Source organism: Sciurus carolinensis, chromosome 1 (assembly GCF_902686445.1).
Source record: "Sciurus carolinensis chromosome 1, mSciCar1.2, whole genome shotgun sequence".
Classification (NCBI taxonomy): Eukaryota; Metazoa; Chordata; class Mammalia; order Rodentia; family Sciuridae; genus Sciurus; species Sciurus carolinensis.
The window spans coordinates 97202388-97226217 of record NC_062213.1 but is presented as its reverse complement, the minus strand read 5'-3'; the positions used below and the strand labels follow the sequence as shown (position 1 = coordinate 97226217).

At 40.3% G+C, this 23830-nt stretch overlaps 1 protein-coding gene and 1 pseudogene across 1 annotated transcript; both read right to left on the bottom strand.

Moving 5' to 3' along the window:
- Positions 1 to 7328: 7328 nt before the first annotated feature.
- LOC124989653 (60S ribosomal protein L5-like) lies at positions 7329 to 8441 on the bottom strand (annotated as a pseudogene).
- A 9861-nt stretch (positions 8442 to 18302) lies between these two features.
- Positions 18303 to 23571, bottom strand: Crnn (cornulin). Its single transcript, XM_047559588.1, has 4 exons — positions 23482 to 23571; positions 21242 to 21392; positions 19431 to 20096; positions 18303 to 19070 (listed from the first exon to the last, which is right to left on the bottom strand). The coding sequence occupies exons 2-4, from the start codon at positions 21377 to 21379 to the stop codon at positions 18465 to 18467; spliced, it is 1410 nt and encodes a 469-aa protein (XP_047415544.1). The 5' UTR covers positions 21380 to 21392; positions 23482 to 23571; the 3' UTR covers positions 18303 to 18464.
- Positions 23572 to 23830: the final 259 nt, after the last annotated feature.

Sequence of the window (23830 nt, the reverse complement as noted above, 5' to 3'; positions counted from 1 at the left end):
CCAGCTACTTGGGAGTTTTAGGCAGGAGATTGCAAATTCAGATTCAGCCTGGGCAACTGGTCAGCCTGTCTCAAAATAAAATAAGGGTTGGAGTTGTTGCACAGTGGTAGATCATGTTCCCAGCATGTACAAGGCCCTGATTGGTCAATCCCCAGTGTTGCAAAAAATAAAAATAAAAAAGTCCAGAGGCTATAGCAGGTCCAATCCCATTATGCTGTTAGTGAATGGGATGGAGTGTCTTCCTCTCCAGTGACATGTATAGGCAGGGAGACTAATAGGAATGGGAATGAGGAGAAAGAGCTAATTAATAAATGAATAAATAGACGGTCTTACAGACATTGATAAGCACTGTGGAATAAAAATAAGGTAAAAAGATTGGAAATTGGAAAGTTGCCTATTTTATATGGGGGTGGGATCAGGGAAGCCCTGAGAAGGTGACTTATGGGCAAAGACAAGACAGAAGTGAGTGCTCAAGCCATGGTTGCAGGGGAAGAGTGTTCTAGAGAGGAAAAAGGGTTCTGGGGTGGGTAAAGGTCCTGTGATGAGAGCTGTTTTGTTCATTTAGAAGATGAAGTTTGAAAGGTGGTGGGGGAGAGACAAGATCATATTACAGTAGTGGTTATATGCTTGTATGATAATTTAAGCACTAGTTGGATGGGAAAGTGTTGAAGCCAAGTGGTAGGCTTGCCCAGACAGAGATGAAAAACTATTCCATGGTGTGTACTGTACTTTGGATAGAGTGAGGGTAGAGGGCATGCCTCACAAGTCTGTAATAAAAATTGTTATTTGGGAAAAAATAGATGGAATGGCAATAAGAGAATGACCAAGAAGAGAAAACAGATTTTAGTGCAGAGCCAATAATGCTATTATTATCATACCAGTCATGTATAGAACACTTTAAGTGCATTATTCTTTTAATCTTCACTTTATTGCATAAGCAGCTTTCCCCAAATCACAACAGGATTTAATCCTAGGCAGTCTGGCTGCAGAGTTTGTGCTCTGATCACAACAGTTGGCAGCCAAAGAGGATTCAGAAACCCAGGTTCTGTACAACCTAACCCAAGTCAATTTGGCCCCACTCTGTGGCCAGAACTAAGTTGAACTTATCTGTTAAGCTAGACAAAGCTGGCTCTTTAACTCTGCCACCCAACTAATGTGCCCAACTCACCCTGTGTACACAGCTGGCTTTAGAGCCTGCATCACCTGAGGTAGGAGATTCCAAGTAGTGTAATGAACTTTCTTGTTTTCTAAAACAACTGACTGAGTATGATCATAGTGAATCACTGCTTAGGAAGGGGTTAAAGAAGATCCAGTGTCAGTCCTATAATATGTCCAAATCTTACATTCATTACCTGGCTTCCTATTGATGAGTGCCACTAGGAATGCTGGGGTTTAGTCTGAGATGAAAGTATCCAATTACGTGAGAACACTGCATCCAAAAGGAAGCCTGTTCTCAAGAATGCAGGAAGCATTTTAGGGTGGCATGATTCAATAATTCAAAGCAATAATGTCTGAGGTATCCCCAACTGTTTTTTCAAGCAACATTGCCAAGAAAACTAGAGTTGAATGGAGGTCAGAATGATTAGATTTTGTTTCTTCTTTTTTATAAGAGGGTAGGGACAGCCATGTAAAAATTAGGCCTACTGTATCCATCTTATTTTTGTTAGGAAAAGAGAATCACTGTATTATGGGAATAAAAGATTAATGTAGGAATTAATGTAGGAATTTAGAGATCATGTGAATGTGGGAGGAGCTGAAAGAATGAAGCTCTAGAAAGCCTCCAAAAGTCTATTGTTGTGAGAGCTATATCATTAACACAGACCAGGTATGTTTGCTTCTTTCCACAATGTCAAGAGTTACATCACTGTCATTAGTTGCAGCTCACTGAGTACTTACAGGTTACCTGGGAGACATAAACTGGGCAATCCCAGGTTCTTTTATTCCAGTCTTAATTACTAATATCTGTAACACTAAAATCATAATGACATACATATATATAAGTTATAAAAAGGCTAAGAAGGGTTAGGACAACCACAGGGTTTCAGTAGGCTGCATGGGGAACAAAGGCAAAGAACAAATAAAAAGTGGAAAAAAAGGTCACTGCAGTTGGTCAGGTAAGATAGCAAATCAGCAAGAACTTATTCAGGGCACACAGCTGTCAGCTCACAAACTGGTTCTAGGCCAGGGCCAAATCTCTTGAGATTTGGTTCTAATCTGAATCTGTCTCAGGCAAAGTTATGGCTCATTCTTGAAGTGTTCAACCTAAAATGTGCCTCAGCCCCTTCTTGCTCTTTCCAATTTTCCCTTTGCATTAAGTTTGGGCCAGCACTCTGTCAGGGTTAGCTTTCCTATTCATGGAAGAAGTAATGATTCATTCCTCTGAGACTGTTGTAAATTGTTCTGTCCGAAGCCACCCTGGATATTAACTTTATAGATTCCCCCTAAATTAATATTTATTAATTAATCATCTATTTCCCCTTTCAAATCTTCTATTATAACACTGGTCACCTGGTGGGCTCCTTGAGATGAGGACCTGTCCTATACTTCCTGCATCCTTCTACTGTCCTGTTCCCTTTGAATCTTGTAAATTTTTTGGTCAGTCTACATATTCCTGCCTCCTTCAAACATTCCAATTTTATATAATTTATAATCCTAATTATGTTTTAAAAATGCATTACAGCACATTACTATCTTTCTTAAAATGAGTCACCCTTAGCTGCATCCAGTTCTAAAGGTGTGATCTAGCTGCATGAGGGTATTCCTCAACCTTCCTTATTCTGAAGCCAGACTTCTAATTTTTCCTAAGATTATATGGAACTTTGAGCAATTATATAAATAATATAAAATCATTCTTTCAGTGGAGAGAATGGCTACTGCTAAACCAGTCGATCATACTGCTGGTTTTCTAGAGCCAAGCAAAGAACTTTACATTTGCCTTTGAAAATTTTTCTTATTCTATTCAGTCCATCAAACTAAGCTGCTTTAAAAAGAAAACTTGTTCTGATCTGAAAGTATCTATTATCCTTCTCAACTTCATGGCATTTGTGAGTTGATGAATCTGTTTTAGAAATCAGGATCCAAATCATTAATGAAAATGTTAGCCATAATGGGTGTGGATAGAACCCTAGCATGACACTACAAGCTTTCTTAGGAAAGACACTGATTCATTAATCACCATCTTTGTTTAGGCAATTATAATTGCTTATGCACCCAAGATTTCTTCAACTTATCCATAAGGATAAAAGAGCTTGTCAGATATCCAGTTGAAATTCAATGACATACCTTTTCAGCATAATATGATGATGTAAACTTAAATTAAAAGTGAGAATACTTTTACTGAGCTAAGATGGAATGACAGTGAACATGGCTTTCATGCAAAGCATGACCAAGGAGATAGCACCAAAAACCTATAAGTATGACTCTTGGGAGACAGGACTTTTAGAAAAAAAATCTGAAAGTAGAGAAATCAGGAATGGTTGTAGATGTGACCATCAGAGAGGTTTCAAAATAGGAATACAGAAAATAATAGCAACCAATTAAGGGAAGGCATTCAACAGAGATTTGTTACACATCTTCCTTATTTGGGTGTTGAAATAATTGCATGAAGTAGATAATGAGGTTCAAAGAGGTGAGTTACTTTTGTAAGGTTTGACTGCTAGAAGTGAAGCTGTAATTTCAACCCAGACCTTTTCACTCAAAAAGCCTAGGAGGTTTTGATATACCAGGTTACTTAGGTTAAGAAGAGTGTTGTTATGGAAAATCGAGAATGCTAATATCCAGGGTTTGGTTAGCTTCAGGGAGAACTATTCAGAGCAGTTGTAGAGGAGTGGATCATTTTTTCTTCAATGAATAAGAAAGCTAAACCTGAAATAGTGCTGACCCAAACTTAAAACACAGGTAAAGTTGGAAAGAACAAGAAAGGGCTGGGGCACATTTTAGTTAGAGACCAAAAGAATGACCCTTCTACCCAGGAGAAGAGGCTCATTCATAAATTAATGACTGAAGTTGAGGCTTGGGCTTGAGATGGATGATTTCTTAAGAAAAACTGGAACCAAACCTGGGAGTGTGTTCTATATAAAGACCCTGGAGAATGAGCCAGCTGCAGAGGCCATTACTAAATAGGTCTTATTATTATTGCTTATTTCAGAGGTGAGGAAATCAAGAACCAAAGACATTAAATAACTTGTCCAAAGCTACATATCCAGTGAATGGCAGACAGGATTTGAAACAGGCTCTAGAGCCCACTCTAGCACTGATACTGTGCTGCCTCTTCAGGTGTTTGTCACCCCCTCTGTGAAGTCTCTGACTCACCATTGCAGTTAAATACTTCATTATTTGGGTTCTTACAGATCTAAGATATGTTTTCCTAAGTATTCAGATGGTTTCTTTACTTACCTTGAATTGTTGTCTGTCTTTTTCCACACAGATGTGAACTCCTTAAGAGTAGGTTTGCAGCCTTGTATTCCTCCACCCTTCTACACCAGCACAGTGCCTGGAATTGGGAGACATTCAGTAAGGTTTTCTAGAAGATGATGTGCAAGATTATTGGTACTAAGTAACAGTGGCCAACTCTGGCTTACTTAAACAGAATAGTATTTTACAGGCAGTTTGAACAGTATGTTTCTAAGTTGTATTGTAAGGGATTGCTATCATTTGAACTGTGTCTTTAAAGATGTCAAGTCCAAATAGAGCAAGAAAAGACAAGCAGATACAAAGGCTCCTACCTAATTTATGGCATGATGTGTTAAGGGAATTTCTGGAAGCTTGACATAGCCAGCATATAAAGTATACCAACAGAGACAAAGCATGAGTGAAGCAGAGCAAAGGCTGAGTCTGGTAAAGGAAGACAGAAACTAGGTTGTGGACCTTTATATATCTTTATCAGAACAAAGACTTTGTTCAGAATTTATTTTAAGGGCACAGGGGAATCAATGATGACTTCTAATAGGGCAGGTGATGTGTCCAGTACACACAGGGTCTGCTGAATTGTGAGTTGCCTGAGACCTGTTTAATCACTTAGGATTGGGATTTTTTGCTGGGAATGGAAGGTCAGGCAGAAGACTGGAAGATGGATGCTAACTCCTTGGCACTGTGGAAGACTCACATGATAATTGCTAAAGAACTTATATGTGAATCATTTTTAAATTTTTAAAAATGTATTGGTTCTTTTTTTAGTTATATATGGCAGTAGAATCAATTTTTACATAACTCCCTCCCCAGTACCTCTGTTTCCCCTCCCCTTCCCCACTCCCTGCTCCCTTCCCTCTATTGATTTTTCTGCCATTTACATAGTTATTTTTTAAAATTAATTTCTTGTGAATGTACACAATGGTGAGATTCACTGTAGTAATTAATATATGTACATAGGCAAGTTATGGCAGATTCATTCCACTGTCTTTCCTTTTCCCATTTCCCCTCCCATCCCTTCATTCCTCTTTTTCTACTCCACTGAAGTTCTCTTCTTTTTAATCCCCCACCCCATTGTGAGTTAACTTCCACATATCAGAGAAAACATTCAACCACTGACTTTTTGGGACTGTCTTATTTCACTTAGCATGATAGTCTCCAGATCTACCCATTTACTGGCAAATGTCATGAAGTCATTCTTTTTTATGGTTGATTAATACTCCACTTCAGGCTCAGGAACTGACTTCCTTAACAAGACTCCTAAAGTGTAAGAAGTAAAATAAAAAATCACTAAATGGAATGGCATCAAATTTGAAAGCTTCTTCACAGCAAGGGAATAACCAAGAACATGAAGAGAGAGCCTACCAAATAGGAGAAAATTGTTGCCACAACTCCTCAGGTAGGGTATTAATATCCAGGATATATTTTATAAAGAGTTCAAAAAAACTTAACTCCAAAAAAAAGAAAATAGCTCAATCAATAAATGGGCAAAGGAACTAAACAGACACTTGTCAAGAGAAGAAACTTGAATGGTCAACAAATATGTGAAAAAAATTTTCAACATCTCTAGCAATTAGAGAAATGCAAATTCATTATGCTGAGATTTCATCTAACTCTAGAGAGAATGGCAGTTATCAAGAATACAAGTAAACAAATGATGGAGAGGATGTGGGGGAAAAGGTACACTCATACATTGCTGGTGGGACTGTAAATTGGTGCAATCGCTCTGGAAAGTAGTATGGAGATTCCTCAGAAAACTTGGAATGGAACCACCCTTTGACCCAGCTATCCTATTCCTCAATATATATATCCAAAGGACTAAAATCAGCATACTATCATGATACAGCCACATCAATGTTTATAGCAGCTCAATTCATAGTAGCTAAATTATGGAACCAACCTAGGTGCCCTTCAACAGATGAATGGATAAAGAAAATGTGGTATATTTGCAAATATTGACTGCAACTTTATAGAGATGGATTTGAGGACACAACTGCTAAAGTGACCCTCAGAATCTGGAGGAGTTCATCAGGGAGGTCTCCACAGACCAAGTGAATCATGAGCTCGATTTGAAGGAAGAGATTCTGATTTGTCTGAGCCCCTCATCTTACCAGTGAAGGAAGGAAGGAGGGACCAGAGGAAGGGAGTATCTGGCCAATGGTTACCTTGTGGAATTCTGATGGCTACCTTCAGCTGTGCTACTCTGCTGCTTATCCTGCTTCTGCCACCCAAGCCTCAACTTGACTCATTTGGCTGTAAGTCAGAGGAAACAGCCCAAACAGTTTCTGGGGCATCGGGAGGAGTCCCGATGAAAACAGCCAAGAATTCATGTACTAGATCCAGAGACCTTGTAAATGCTCTTCAACAATGCCTGTGTGTGGGCAGGTACTCTTTACGAGCTCTGTGAGGGTGAAACTGTCTTGTAAAGACTAAGGGCAGATCTGAAAGGAGAAAGTCTTGCTATGGACCACACACACACATCTGCCTGTAGGCCCAGCAGAGAACAGCTGGCCAGCCTCCTCCTTGATCAAAGCAAACCACCTGTTGAAAGAAATTCTAGTGGTTTAAAAAGAGCGTTTATCCCCCTGGCTATAAAAGTAATGCATCATGTTCATAGTAGAAAAGCTGTAACATACAGGAAAATATAAAGAAGAAAGCAAAAATATCTTACTACTTGGACTTTACAGGTCACTAACATTTGGCTTATAGCCTTTTGGTGTTTCATTTATATGTGTGTATTTATGTATGTACATATGAATTGCACAAATATGTATGTATATGTGTATGTGTATATCACATGTCTTCTTATGGTAAAACCTATACAGCATGAAATTTACCATCTTAACCATTTTTTAAAACTGTTTTGTCAGCAAGCTAATTGTCTTTACCTGAAAAATCTACATAGAAAATTGTTATTTGGTTTAGTTCTCAGCTGCCTGCTCCTGAGCTTGGAGGACACTTGCCTTCTTTTGTGCTACCTGCTCTTTCTTCTTGGCAAGGGACATTTTGGGATGGTTCTCTCCTTATTAACTTGTCTCTGGGGCTTCTTTTCATAGACTGGATTCTTTTGTATAAGCAGCATGAACTTTCTCATACATCTCCTCCACATTTGGAGTTACATTGTACTTTTTTATTTTTAATGTGTGTGTGTGTGTGTGTGTGTGTGTGTGTGCGCGCAGTACTGGGGATTGAACTCAGGCATACTCTACCATTGAATCGCAGCCCCAACCCCATTTTTATTTTTTATTTTGAGACAGGATCTTCCTAAGTTTCCAGGACTGGCCTCCAACTTGCAAAACTCCTGCCTCAGCTTCCTGAGCCACTGGGATTACAGACACCCACCACCATACCCATCTGACATTTCCCTTTAGATTCTGAGAGAATTGTTTCTTGTAAGCATCTTCATCTTCTTCCATTAGGTAACGTATAATCTGCAAAGTTCTGACCCATGATGTTCATATCTGCACTGAGTTCCTTGCTTTCAGAATCATAACCAGGGAATCATTTAGTATTATGAGGGATAGACAAGCCTCCATCCAGAGGTCCCTTCTGGGTTCCAAAAATTTTATTGCCAGCAGCAGTTCTGGCAAAGTGGATCCCAACAGCAGGTGAAGGTACCAGGTTGACTATCAATGCTTTCTACATTGTATTCCTCTCTGGTCATCTCCACTTAGCCTTTCATAGATCTTCTCCATGCTGAATCTATTGAGAAGCCTGCAGGCCAACAGAAGGCCAGTATAATATGCTTCAGCATAATTTGTCAGTTCGACTTTCACACCATATTTTGGTAATTTGTGTGCATGTGCTGTACACACTATCATATCCCCTTTTATATAGGCATAAACAGTCTGACAGTGATATCTCTGTTAGTTACATGAACTGTCATCCTGTGTTTGGATGTGTTATACTTACTTTTATCCAGAATCACTGAGCATTTCCACACATAGTAATTGGTGTTAACCATGTCTTCTTCTAAATTTCACTTGTTATTTCTTAAAGTAGATCTTATTCTTGACAGCTTTAATAAATCCCATCCTGTGGCAAGGCTCAACACAGACCTGCAGGCCTAGCAGCACTACAGAAGGTGGGGAGGGACCATTTTAACCATTTTAGTTGTGCAGTGCAGTTCTGTGGTATTAAGTATATCCATATTGTGACTACCACCACCATTTGTCTTCAGAATTTATCTTTCCAAACTGAGCTCTGTATACATCGAATAGAAGCTTCTCATTGATCCCTCCTCCTAGCATCTGGCAACATCCATTCTACTTTCTATATGAATTTGACCATTCTAGGTACTTCATATAAATGAAATTATACATACAGTATTTGTCCTTTTGTGACTAACCTATTTCATTTAGCATAATATCCTCAAGGTTTATGCACATCATAGCATGCTTCAGAATTTCCTACCTTTTTAAGACTGAATAATATTCCATTATATTTATGTACCACATTTCCTTATCTTTTCACCCACTGGTGGGACTTGGCCTACTTCTAATTTTTGACTGTGAAAAATGTTTCTATAAACCTAGGTATACAAATATCTCTTCTCCCTGCTTTTACTTCTTTTTGATATATACGCAGAGCAGAATTGCTAGAGCATATGATAATTCTGTTTTACGTAATATACTTTTAAATTTGATAGTGTACTCAAGTTTGTATCATATTGTGAATATTTCTCAATGATATTATGAACTCTTAAATATAATTTTTAAAAATACTTTTAGTTTTCAAAGGAACTTTATTTATTTATTGTGCTGAGAATCAAACCCGGTGCCTCATACATGCTAGGCAAGTGCTCTACGACTGAGCTACAACCCTAGCCCCTCCTAAACAAAATGTTTAATGACTGTCTAGTATTTACTTCATTATTTTAGCATCCTATTCTTGAATATTTTGATTGCTTCCACATTTTCACCACTAAAATACTATAATGACTATCCTATATATAAATCTTTGATAATTTATCCAATTATTTCTTTAATATGATAAATTCCTACAGGTGAAATTATTGTATCAAAAGGTGTGAATAGTTCTAAAGCTTTTGATGTATGTTAATAAGTTTCTTTTCATATAGTTTATTCTAATTTACTAACTTACTCCACATTTCTCAAAAAATAGTTTTTCAACATGGGGCTCCAGATAACTGATCTACCAACAACATATTTCTGGTCCTAGGTTCCCACAGACCTTATCAACCCGAGATTGTGGGTAGAAGAAGCAGAATAAAAGGAGAATTTGGGAAGTTTTATTAGAGGAAAATAATAGAAATTGGCAGTTTCTTGTGTATATTGGTAAGGGAGTAGGATTAGGCACAGATGAGAGAAGGGAGAACATGGGGAACCAGCATTTATTGAGCACCTCAGCATGCAAATTGCTTCCCATATATATTAATCTCATAACTATTCTATAAGGGAGCTGTTTTGATCCTCATTTTCCAGTGAGGAAACTGAAGTGCAGAAAGAGGCTCAGGTTCAAAGTTGAACAGATAGCAGTTTGTAAAGCCAGGATTCAATCCAGGTCTGCTGATACTCTGACACCAGAGACTGGCATCAGCATCTTTCCACTACGTCATGATATTCTCAGGAGATGATCGGCACCCTGAGATACAGGAGGAACAGAAAGGTTTCAAGGTTGAAACAAAAAATCTTGGCATATTTATAGACAAATTTCATTATTAGTTTCTGGATCTGGGGAGACATGAGGGTTGCCTATCTATGTTGGGATGATAAAAGGTGCCTCCATTTCCCCTGAAGAAGCGTAGGCTTATCATTTGTGGCATGCTACTGCACTAGATAAGCTGACTGATTTCAATAGATACACAAATCGTAGTAGAGCCACCTGCAGGCCCCACATCCACCTAGGAGGGGTGCTTTATGTAAGGGCGTAGAGCAGAGAAATCAACAAACTAATCTGATAGCAAAACCCTATAGAGGGGGCAGAAGACTGGAACCAGTTAAGTCAGAAAGACTTGGTCATGGGTGGAAAAAATATAAATCTGTGGTTTACCTCAGATTACTGCATCGATATTTAATTTGGGGATAACTAATACCCTGAGTTATGTGAAGGTGTGACAATTTTTCATTGATTGTGAGTAATAGTATAATTACATTTTACAACACCAATTTGTTTGTCATAAGACAAACAAATACTTCAACAGTAGGCATGCCTACTGATCTTATCATGAAACAATAGCTGATAATTAGAGTCCTGAGTTCCTGGCTGGTTTATCATGGAAAATAGAAGTAGATTTGAGTTGCCTGTTTTATGAGGGCAACTATGTGTTTGTTGTGAGTGGTAGGCTTTTCATCTGATGAAATGACAGATGGTGCTTTGGGATGGGGAGTTTATGGCTCTGATGAGCAGATTGCCATTGCAAACACCAGAGAATGTGGCCCAAACAGCTATTCTCAGGATTCACGATGGCTGTAGCAAAGCCATCTGGAACCATATCAATCTAATATTAGTCTAGGGGGGTCCACAGGCAGAGGACTTGGACTTTTTCAGTACAAGCTCAGATTCCCTGGTTATTTCAGTATACTTTTTATTGTGTTTATTAACTTCGTCATAGCTGTTTGATGGGAAGAGAAAGTCCAGATCATTTGATAATAGGACCCCAGCACAAAACTGGTGTTCACATATATAAATCAGCAGATAGCATAGCATTTTTATTATTGGCGTTTATTTACATGTGGGATTGGGATTGAAAAATAAGGTAGATTTCAGTCCCTACATAGGAATTTTCCTCCATGGATGGTGGCTTTTTCTTGGAATAAAAAACTATATATAACCTAAATTATGAAATGCATCATAAAACAACAGCAGCAAAAGATTGTTCTCATCATTGTGGCCCAGATCATTTTAGTTTGTTAAATATTAGTCTCTAAGTCAGATGCAGTCATTGCAAATGGTTGCCTTTGCCCTCTCCTAGCACACATACCCTCCATTCCTCTCCCTGAGTCCTGTGGAAAAACACCAGTTAGAGATTTGCTACTTAGATGCTTCTTATCTCACAGTCTAATAATCTTAAGAGGGAGCAAGGTGAACAATGAGAAACATTTTTCCCTGATGGACAGGACAGGAACTTAGGAGAAAAGGGACTTGGGTGGTGCTACATCTTTACTTTGGAATAATACTGATTCATCCCTAATTTTTTTCTTATCCCTAATTCTTTTCTTTGAAATGGAAATCCCCTAAATTAATATATGGTCAGAGCAGCTGCTAAAAGCTGCAATTATCCTTAAAGGAAGAAAGTTTAGTCCATGAGAGTCATCTGTACTCATCAAGGTCTATTGGATTAGAATCATTTGTAACTTCTCTTTCTTCTTCAAGCATTCTTTGCTTTTATGTTTGACTGTCCTTAAAGAATGGTTCATTCAGTTCTTAGCATTTGTTGAGGGCTTAGCATGCCATATACAAGGCATTAAATATATGAATTTTTCTATCCTTGCATATATATATGCGGAGACACCATTATTTTCTCCACTTCAGAGTTAAGGTAATTAAAACAAGTATCGTGGTCAAGGGCACACTTCTTGTAAGGTACACAACTGAGGTGTGAACTCTGGTAAACTTGCTCACTAGTAAACAGTCCTAACCAACAAATTCTACTGATGTGGAATGCTCTAAATTACTGAAAATAATCCATGAAAGCTATTCCCTCATGAACCATGGTCATATCTTTGTATAATACGCACACACATATCTATGTTTATACCTGTACATATGATTTACATACAGGTATAATTTATATATTTTACAGATAGATATATAACATAGATATTGGTGTATCCATTTGCACATATTCAGATACATTTTAAAGAGATATTTAGAAGGTAATATCCTTACAGAGGAGGGTCTAGAAGGGATTAAAGAATGATGGTTATTTCTGGGTAATAGTATTATTTATTTTTTGTATTAACCTTTTTGCTTGCATCTTTTATGATTTTTCTGTGATAAATACATAATGATTTGTAGTCAAGTTTGTGTCTCATTGTGTGGAACATTTAAAAACATGGATTGAAAGAGTTCCTGCCTGCTCAGTATACAAATATACAAAGCTCAGGCAAAACTCTGGGTCCAGTATAGCACCCGACTGTTTGGTTACCTAACTGTACTTTTCTTTTCCGGTTAGAATAGTGACTTCTAATGCAAATGTTATTGTGTTGGCCCCCAAGACACTTCTCCAAGAAGCATTCCTCTTACGGGTGGCCCCCACTGCATCACTTTGTAATAAAGTTCTTTTCCAGAAAATCCCTAGACAAACTGGAACCAGTGTCCACTTCATATTTAATCCAGAGTCATGGGCCACAAAACTGCCTCAACTTTCTGCTTGGCACCATGGAATAGGGAGCCTCTAGCCCTGGAGAGATGTTCAGTGCTGTGAAAAGGAGGTTCAGGGGTCTCTTTCAGGCATGATGGGTAGTAGGAGGTGCTGCCTTGAAAACAGCCTTGTCAGTTCCAACAGGCCCCACACCCTGACTTTCAGCACCTCTATAAAAACTGGGCCTTGTGGATCAGCAAGGCTCTCACCACATCTGCAGACACTAAAGGCAAAGCCATTTGAATGATCTAGTTTTTTAGACTTTTTCCCCCTCTGTCAATTTGGAAATATTTAAGAACAGGATATACACTCTCCAACCCAAACTCTGTTCTCTTTGTAGAGATGTAGCAAAGGGATCCACCATTGATTATTTGTAGCTCAGATATCAGTGAGGAACACTGAGAATGTGCCACACACAGCTGAGTTGTCTGTATCAGTGCCGGGAGATGAATCCAGTGTTTCTATGAATGGCCAGGACAAGAGTAGGCCATATTCTGGTCTCAGAACCCCCTCCTTGCAAGAAATATACAGACTGCCACTGTCTGTCTTGAAAAGGTAGAGCCATGAGATGTTTACCTCTGTGCCTCTCTGTTGGACTACACCAGAAATGTGCTTTCACAGGTAAGATAATCAGGCAACCACAGGGCCGTCTCCATTTAGTGGAACCAAGTCCCTGGCAAATGATGTAACTGTACAAATACTGGAAGCCATTTGCTAATGAAAGTGGATCTGTGAAGGGCACCCCCTAAACACAGAAGCACATACAATAAACTGTGTGGTTCAAAGAAACCTGGAGTTGGTCACTGTTGATGTACTTTCTCTGGGTGCTGCTGTGCCCACCACCACACTACTAAGCCTGTCCAATGTTTGATTAACATGTTCCAGGAAAATGGCATTAGTCTTAACTGTCACTAGGGGGCAGAAGTGTGATGTTCCTGCTCTCTAGAAATGGGAAGCTATCTGTTTTGCTGGACCTTTGGGGTGAGCCCTTTGCCCCAGTATTCCTGGGAACAGGACTTTAGACATTTGTGGCTAGTGTGACTGGGGCTTATGAGCTTTACAAGGACCAGCAAAAATGTATGAATCAAAAATAAATAGACATCTTTCTGTAGGTATCCAAAATTTTTTAAAATGTGCAAAATAGAAATACATAAACATTTAAAATACCTAGAAATAAAACTTTGTAAATTTCATTTGTTGTTAAATTTAGTACTAATGAATTCTTTTACTTGTTAAGAAACTTTTAATATAGATTTTTTTTTCCTCTCAAGTATGTGCACTGTAATTGCAAGGATATCATAGTCAAAATCAGATAAATATGCTACTTCCATCCAAATAATCTAAAAAAGAAAATTATAAAAATGTTCTTTAAAAAATTTCTCAGCAAAAATCGTATGTCAGTGGCACGTAGGTACATTTTATTGTGTTCAATATGATGTGAAAGAATGATTCTTCTATATCCTTCGAGAGAAATGTTAAGAGTTCACCTCAGGGGCTGTGAATAAACACTCCATTCCCAACACGTCTCTATTTTACACAAATTTTTCCTTTTGACTCTCAAATAACATGTACATTGTTTGAAAGGAACAAATATATGTGGAAACTAAAAGTTCAAGGGAGGCCAGTAAGGAGATGGAGGCAAGGGATGACCTGGAATGGAGCAGTCTGGGCTACCTTGGGGAATGCAGAGGCTTAGGAAGAACCTCACTTAGGCCCTAGGCTCTGAACTACCGTGATGGCAGATCCTTCCTGAGTGTCAGTCTCACGTCTGCCAAACCCAAAGATTAGAATTGTCATTCATGAATCCAGTCCATCTGTTTATAGCAAGAAATACAACTGATAAAAGGACTGGTGATTCATAACCCCCTTTCCATTCCTGGGAGTTCCCTGGGAACATGGATCCAGAGAGCGGTTTTCTCTCCCAGGCATATGTGGGCTTCATATTTTCATGGCCAGAATCACCCAGTGGGTATGGTGATGGGGACTGAAGGACAACTCTATGACTTTCAACCCCTTTGGTAGATCCTCACGCTCTCTGGTGCTCTATCTGCTCTGTGAGGTGTGATTTGACACTGAGTTTGTATTCAGAGGACCTGGATTTAGTCCTAGCTCTGCCCCTTTCTAACAGCAGGACATTTAGCAACACTAAAGAAAACTTCATTTTCTTATTTGCTATGAGCTTGATTATATCTACCTTTACATAGTCTCAAGTCTGTAGGGATATCAACTCGTGTATGTGTAAGGAGAGATCAAGTCATCTAATTCCCTCAGTAACTAATTATTGAATGCTACTATTTGCTAGACCCTACTTCAAGTATGGGGAAACAACATTTATACAATAAATACAAAACATGTATTTATACAATTGATGAATTTTGCCAAATTCCCCTCCTCTGAGCAGTCATGTTGCATCCCCACCAGGAAGTGTGAGCTCCACCTCAAACTTATAGACATTTTGTCATGCTAATGGTGAGAAATGCTATTTCAGTATAGTTTTAGTGTGTTTTTAGTATTATAAACAAGTGTAGCATCTTTCACATATTTTAGAATTATTTGTATTTCTTCTGTGAATTTTTTACATCTTTTGCCCATTGTTACTTCTTACTTTATGTATCTGTGTTTTCTCACTCCCACCTTTTTTTTTACCTTTTAAAAAATTACGTTGATTAATAATTTACTACCTTGTTGATTCCAAAATGTAGGTTATTTATTTATTTATTTATTTATTCACTTATTTTCTGGTTTTAGTTGTTTATTTCCCCTTATAATTCTATTAATTCTTCCTTTTGTTTTTGTTTCATTTTCTTTGTAGTTATTTCTCTAGCTTTTCAATTGATCCTCATATGTCTTGTTTAATTGTTACTTTCTAAAAGTTCAACAATTTTACTTCTTATTCATCTCCTTTTATCCATAAGTTGATTAATAGTGTGTGTATGTGTTGTTAATTTCCATCAACAACTGATACCACAGATTTGGCAATATTCATCAATATTGCATGTGCCTATAAGAATTCTATTTGTATTATTTCTATTTCTGAATAATGCAGTTTGATGACATTTTTTATTTGCATCTTAGTATTGGATATTTTATAAATAGTTTTTATTGTTAGGTTACTATATGATTGGGTTTTAGAACTCATATGTATGTGTATATGTATAGAATTCATATATGTATGTGTATACAACATATACACATTTACACATATGTATAGTCATAGGTCCGTGTAGGGATTGTGGTGTGTGTGTAGTATCCCTTGTGATACTAAGGATCAAATCGAGGGTCTTGTACATACTAGGTAAGCACTCTACCCCTGAGCTACATCTCTAACCTTGGAATATCTTTTGATGTTGAGGAAGGTTTGCTTATATTCTATCTTTGCCTACCTTTATCATACATATTTATGTAGTGTGTATCTTATATCCCCTTTGTATTTTGTCTATTCATTCCCTATTCTAGTAATGATATTTTCTATAACTCTTTTCACTTTCCCCACATCTAATTTGAAGTGATATTCTTTTATTCCCAATTTGCTCTTAAAAGTATACTTACATAACACAATCAATGAGCTTACTCCATTTTCCATATGCTTTCTCCTATCTTCATTTTTCGTTAACCATATTGTATTTATATTTTCAGAGCACACAACATTAATGCTGTTCTATCACCTTGTCCACATTATTTAGTCTCAGTTCTGAAGTTAGACATATTTAAATGTTTAAGTGTGTATCATTCAAAATCTGCTTCTGTGATTCTGGGTGTGTGTGTGAAAATGCCTCTTCAAGATTCTCCAGGAAGAGCTTATGGCAGGGTTATTCCCTGAGCCTGCAAGTTCTTTGCTGTTCATCTTTGGCCTATTTATTTATTTAAAAGGTATAGATTATTTCTTTGAGCTTTTTTTTAACCTTTATTTTATTTATTTATTTTTATGTGGTGCTGAGGATCAAACCCAGTGGCTCACACATGCTAGGCAAGTGTTCTACCACTGAGCTACAACCCCTGTCTGGCCTTTGTATTTAAAGGCCAGTTTGGGTGAATATAAAATCAGTTTGTCCTCACCTTTTATACATAATTACCCCCTTACTATTCTGGCTTCAGCTCTAAGTTTATGTTCTTTGTTTATTTTGTTTGTTTTTGAAACAGGGTCTTGCTAAATTGCCCAGGCTGGCCTCAAACTTGTGATCCTCCTGCTCCAGACTCCTGCTTCACTGAGATTACAGGCGTGTACCACCCTGCCTGCCTCAGCTCTAGGTTTTTGTTTTGTATGTTAATTTTTATTACTGCTGAAACAAATTACCCCAAATTTAGTGGCTTAAAACTATAAACATTTTATCCTCTTGCAACCATAGAAGTCAGAAGTCTAAAATCAACTGCTAGAAGGGCTACATTCCTTCTAGAGGCTCTGGGAGGAAATTCCTTGTTTTTCCAGCTTCTAGGGTCTGTCCTTGTTCCTTGACTGGCTAGCCCATGACTCCAACTGCTGATTCCATCCCACATGTCTTTTCACTGACTCACTCAAAGACCCTTTTGATTCTATTAAGCTCACACATGTAATCCAGAATGATCTCACTGTCTCAAGATCCTTAACACTATCACATTTGCAAGCCCCTTTTGCCATATAAGATAACATATTCACAGGTTCCTGGGTTTAGGAGATGGACGTTTTTGGAGGTAATTTTTCAGCCTACAACATTTTGTTTTCTCCTTAGAGATTCTTCTTAATTCTCAAAAACCAACAATGCAATGAGAAATGCCTTATGCAAGATCTATTTATTTCTTTGTGGGAAGTTTTCAGAGTACCTAAATTTCTGTACCACCAGAAACACACATTCCTGCAAGAAGTTTTTAAACAGTATTCATATGTTTTGCTTCAAACCTTAGGAGTCAGTCTCTCTTGGGTTAGGTTTAAAAACCTCAGTTTGCAAAAATGGTTCCTCTGGTGTGATTCCAACAATAAACCAGAGTTGAGAGCTTCTACCTATAGCTTATTCATTTTGAGTGGGAAAAACATCAGGAGAGGTCAGAGCTGAGGCTGAGGGGGAGGTAGGGAAGAGAAGCTCCAGGGGCTTTGGCTTCTGGCTCAGTGCCTGGTAATGATACCTTCCCCCACTTCCCCTGCACAGCTGCTGGACCCTTCCATCAAGTCAGCAGTCCTGTGTGACCTCACACAGGTGAATAGAGACTTCAGGGTCTAGAATTAGAGATAGTGAAAGACCTAGAATAAGTTAAGGGTTATCACACAAAGTATCTTCTGGAAGAAGTCTTCCCTAATCCCTTCTACCAAGTGTCACTTTGACTCTTTCTCACTCTTAGAATATCATACAATGTTTTCTCAATTAGATGCTGTTCATGGGATGGTAACCCTTAGCCTGTTACATCAACAGAAGATAATTGAATAGGACACAGAAATCAATTACTTAAGATTTTATTGATGCATTAGGATGGATGGGGCAACAGACAGATAGTAGAGATAAAAGTAACTCTGAAAACCCCTACAAGATGAGGGAGATTCAGTACAGAGGGAGGGCTTGCTTCATGTATTCCCATTCTTGAGAAAGTTTGAACAGGAAAGCAGGCAGGAGAGAGGAGTTTAGGGTAGAAAGTACCTTGCAGAAATGATCTAAAAGGGAAACACTATGAATAAGAGCTGAGTCCAAAGATGTGCCAATGAACTGGCCAGGGCAGGACAAGCTAACTGCTCTTCAGCAGGCTTCTGTACTGGAGTAAGGGAGAGTCATGGCTTGCTGCTTTTGAAGTAAGAATACAGCCCCTTGGCTGTGATGCCCTGCTTCCCTCCTGGCTGGGCTGCATCTGGGCCCTGTGATGAAGGAGCACTGGTGTGCTGGCTGCCTTGGTCTTCAGTTTGAATCACTACTTCCCTTGTATGATCATCTACCCACTCCTCCCTAACCACTGTGGGCTCTCTCTGTCCCTGTTCTCTTGTCATACTTGCATGAGTGCTGCTCCCATACTGTCTTCCTGACACAGTGCTTGCCCCAGTCTGAATCTGTCCTCCAAGGGCTGACTCTCCTGCCTCAGAGTTGCTCACTTGTGTCCATTTTTGACTATTGTCTATGTGACTCTCAGTCATGCACCTGTCCTGCTTTGTGGTCTGGGTATATGAGCCTGCCTGTGTCTGGATATGTCCTCCAGTCACAACCTGGCTGGTCTGGCTCCTGTCTTGACCCTGTGTCTCAGTCTGCCTGGTCTGGCCAGAGGAAGACCCCTGTGTCCGAATGGTGGTGTTTCCTGTCTGATGGCTGCTGTCTTGCTCCACAGTCTGGGTGTGTGTCTGAGTGTGTGACCCTGCCTGTGTTGGGATTTGTCTTCCTGTCACAACCTGGCTGGTCTGGCTCCTGTCTTGACCCTGGGTCTCAGTCTGCCTGGTCTGGCCAGAGGAAGACCCCTGTGTCCGAATGGTGGTGTTTCCTGTCTGATGGCTGCTGTCTTGCTCCACAATCTGTGTGTGTGTCTGAGTGTGTGACCCTGCCTGTGTTGGGATTTGTCTTCCTGTCACAACCTGGCTGGTCTGGCTCCTGTCTTGACCCTGGGTCTCAGTCTGCCTGGTCTGGCCAGAGGAAGACCCCTGTGTCCGAATGGTGGTGTTTCCTGTCTGATGGCTGCTGTCTTGCTCCACAGTCTGGGTGTGTGTCTGAGTGTGTGACCCTGCCTGTGTTGGGATTTGTCTTCCTGTCACAACCTGGCTGGTCTGGCTCCTGTCTTGACCCTGTGTCTCAGTCTGCCTGGTCTGGCCAGAGGAAGACCCCTGTGTCCGAATGGTGGTGTTTCCTGTCTGATGGCTGCTGTCTTGCTCCACAGTCTGGGTGGCACCTGTCTGGGTCTGAGTTGCAGTTCCAGTCCTAGATTCACCTGTCTGTTCACTGGTCTTTAACTGTCTCTCTGACCTCTTCTCTCTGGTCTGATGACTCCTGTCTCCTACTCTTGGGGTCTGCTCCACAGAACCTGTTACTTGTGTCTGCCTCTGGGACTCAACCTGCCTGTCATGGCTGCTGACCTGTGTAGAGCTAATGTCCTGACCCTGGGTCTGAGTCCCAGTCCCACCCTGCCCTCTGGAAGTCTGCTGGCTCTGTTCACCACTGCTCCTCTCTTGATGTTGACCTTGCCTGTCACTTCCCACTTCAGTGCCACTTCTCTGACTTTCCTCCAGCTCTTTTGAGGACCCAGAGTGTTGATTTCCAGACTCTTGAGATCTGCAAGAACCCCCAGGACTCTGGCTCAGTGTCTTAAAACAGGCCTGGGCAACTTTAAACACCAAAACCAGGAATTCCTTGAATTCTACAGTCCCTGTATTATCTTCATCCAGCAGGCGCAGGACTTCATCCACAGTGGCTGGATCATGGGGTTTCTAGAAAGAAGGTGAGGCCAAGTCAGCATCCCTGAAATGTGATTAGGACAGATCACTCAGTTTCTAGGCTTTCCACCCCCTGACCAGGAGCCCACTCTCTAGCTCTGCACACATTCTACTATAGTAGCATTAATACTTAATTGCCTGTATCTTTTTTAGTTCTGTCTCTCTCCTTCAAGTGTAGGAAGCACCTTTTATTTTGTATCCTCTCTGTCTGGTACAATTTCTGGCCTACAGGATAATTGGGTAAAGCTGTATTAAAGAATGGAACACATGCATTCATAATGCAACTCTAGGGTTGGTTTTGGGGACTGTCCTTGGCACCTTGCCTTTGTCACAGAGGCTGGATTCTCTACAGCAAGCCCCACACAAAGAGAAGGTTAGCAGGAACCTGATCCCAGGGAGTTCTGAGAGCTCACTGAGGCTCCAATGTTTCACCAAGATGGGATGTGACAACAGCAGGGGGTAGGGGGCATTCTGAAGGACCCTGCCTGTGACCCTGCCTGTGTGACCATAGGGCTGCTCTGAGCATGCAGAGGCAACATCTGGCTGGGCCAACACTTCCTTGTCCCCAAGGCTTCTTCAGCCTACTTTAGATTCAAACTAAAGGCAGGAAAGTGCACAAGACCCCGGTTCTAGCTTGTTGGGTAGATGCTCCCTCCACCTGTTAATAACATATGCTTCAAAATATCACTTCTGAAATGAGTGGTGAGCTAATTTTTTGAATAACTTCTTTGTGCAAGGTACAAAACTCTGTTTCTAATGAATGCCTAATGGATGATCAAATTTCAGATAGGCTTGGGAAATGTTCACCAAATTTAAGAAGCAGAAAGCAGTAATCATTCTTTTCTAGAACATTTCAAGTATCTTCCTTTCCTTCAGCTGTCCCTTTAGTGTCCTTTTACCTTGTCTTCAAATTAGAATTAACTAAAACCAAGAACCAGGACCAAGAACTTTGTCCTGTCTCTAAGGATCAGGACCTGTCCACTCTCATGATTGTCTCGTGCTCTTTTTTCCTTCCTGAACAACTGCCCTGAGTGCTTGAAGGCCTTGATTTACTTACTGCCTCCTTAAATCCCCCAGGTAAACCTTCTTCAGGTACGGGTCACTCTTTTTATGTCCCTCCCCTGGCTCAGCCATCATACCACTATGACATCAGCAAACTCTTGCTCCAGGAGTCTCTTTAGCTCCCCTCGGGTGAGCACTGTGCAGTCGCCCTCCGTTCTGGCATAGCGCCCAAAGGCCTCAATGATCCCGTTAATGTTTCTTAATAACTGAGGCATCTTTGAAGTCAGGCTGCAAAAGATGAAAATCCCTGTGAGCATCCACAGTCGGCTTCATCATTTCCTCAGAGTACTTCTGCTCCTCTGTCCATCCTCTCTTTGAATACTCAGTGCTGCTTCTGGTCTCTCTGCCTTCCTTCCTCCTTCCTCCATGATGTATTTTAAGTATGGGCAGGAGGCACACACAGTGGTTGGAGGCAAGATCTTAAGTCAGCATTTAAGTGCCATCCCTGACACCTACCTGTCATGTGAGCTGAGTCAAGTCATTTCACCTCTCCATGCCTCAGTTTACTAATTGTGAATAAAAATAACACTAGTACTTACTTTATAGCGTTATTGTGAAGATTTAAAGAGATAATTCATAAAGAAAAGCACTGGCAGATGCTTGGCTTAGACTAAGTACTAGCTATTAAATATCATTATTGTTATTATATCCATAGGTACATATATAATTTGTGTATATCTACATATACACTTCTGCTCACAAAACATTTTCTTATGCATCATCTCTTGTAATCCTTATTATCTCACTTTTTTGTTTATAGGTGAGGAAATGGGCTCAGACCACATGGGCTCTCATGATTGTCTCGTGCTCTTTTTTTCTTCCTGAACAACTGCCCTCGGTGCTGGAAGGCCTTGATTTACTTACTGCCTCCTTAAATCAAGACCACACAGCATTTAAGGGACTAAGAAATCCTAGAAGTCATTTCAACACAAATGCAATAGATTTTCTAGAATGTACCCTGTGGACAAGGCTCATTTACCTTTCACAAGGGTGCCTAGGGTCTGACTGGGAATGCTAGAAGGTGGTAAGCACACTCATGGGTAGACCTCTGTGTTGGCTGGGAGCCCAGCTGGAAATTCAGGGACCTAACTCTGTCCTCTCCTGCCTCCTAATGAGGAGGTATTCAGGAAAAGGCTGAGCTACCACCTCTTGAGAATGGTGAGGAGGAGTGTCTTCTCTGGGTGTTTGATCTTTCCATTTTGAGGGTCCAAGTTTCTCTGCATGTGACCTCTGCCCTGAGCCCTGAGACTTCTCAGGAGGTGAGCTTGCACAACAGTTATGTGGCTCCATCAAGCCTAGAGTCCTGGTGACCTAAGAGGAGCAGATCCCAACTGAGAGGAAAGATTTCCATTTTCATTAACCAGGAATCTGGAGGTAGGTTGAGTGAGGCCTAAGTGTGGCTGAATGGTCAAGAGGTAGGGAGACTGAGAGATGTATTAAGCAGGATCCCCAAAGAAACCAAAGTAGGGACAATACTGAAGATGACAAGGTGACAGCTGGAAAACCAGGGAATGTAAGGGGGAAGAACATGGGAAATGGGAAGGATAGCTAAAGAAGCTTGAGAGGAAAGGAAAAATGGAGACTTGGATGCTGGAAAAAGCACTTCAGTGTGGCTAGAAAGATTAAGCAGGTACAGACCCCAGGTGTGCTATCTGGTGGAGTACCAGTTTAGTGGGTAAGAATCTTTTATAGGAAATTTAATCAAGCTCCTTTCTATGACCTGATAGCCAACAATATCAGCCTACATTAGGGTACAGAACTGAGAACGTTGTTCCTCAACCTAGATGGAAATCTCTAATATTTTAGATATTAATGTAGCAGACTTTAACACTGAACCATTAATAGCAAAAATACTTCTGATTCTTAGAAGAGATCTACAAACTCATCTTACCTAAATTTATCACCCTGTGGTAGAGGAGAAGAGATATGTAAGCCCCTTCACCCATGAAATGACTTGAGCTCATTATCACATGGACTCCAGGCACTGCAAAGAACCTTCCAGGACCTTAGGAGCAAGAGATCTTTGCTGATCTAGGAGGGCAAATGGGTGACTCTGTTGCTGCTGCCCACACAGCTTCCTAGTTAGAGGAGCTGCTGCCAGACCAGCCTCGGGGGAGGAAGAGAAAGCTTGGTTGCTACAGGAAAGCATCATTTCCCAATGGGTCTGGCTCCAGGTCTGCCTGAGGCCCGGAAGGAACATTTTCTGCCCACAGTCAGCACCTATGGATGTACAGCTCATATCTGACAGCCTTGTTTTATGAGCTCAGATCACCAAGACACTGAAAATGAGAAAGAGGTTCCTCAGGAGGAGACTTACCTAATGTCCAGGCAGGATGAGGCAAGTGGCTGTTAGGCCTCGAATGAAGTACCCAGGTCAGCGGTGAGAACCTTTTATAGGGGATTTAATCAAGCTCCTGTTTTAGACAGGATGTCCCCACCCTACAGGAAGACTTGATTCATTCAAGGTTCAGCCCAACCCAGCCCCACCTCCTCTCTTCTCTATTTCACCTTCTGACCCGTGGCTGTATCTCCCTACTTGGTAGGTCTTTCCTACCACATTTGGGGTCACTCTAGCTGGGTCTGTCTGCTCATGACAAGAATGCTCCTTTCCAATGAGCTGGTCTCAGCAATACTTGGCACAGGTTGGGGCTCATGGCTATCACTCC

What these genes read in the sequence shown, in the direction of transcription:
- Crnn (XM_047559588.1), bottom strand. Translation starts at nt 21,379, where the DNA reads ATGCCTCAGTTATTAAGAAACATTAACGGGATCATTGAGGCCTTTGGG. An exon ending in AGTTTGCTGATGTCATAGTG is followed by an intron (nt 20,097 to 21,241) that starts GTATGATGGCTG and finishes CCTTCTTTCTAG; the next exon opens with AAACCCCATGATCCAGCCAC. An exon ending in ACAGGAGCCAGACCAGCCAG is followed by an intron (nt 19,071 to 19,430) that starts GTTGTGACAGGA and finishes CAGACCAGCCAG; the next exon opens with GTTGTGACAGGAAGACAAAT.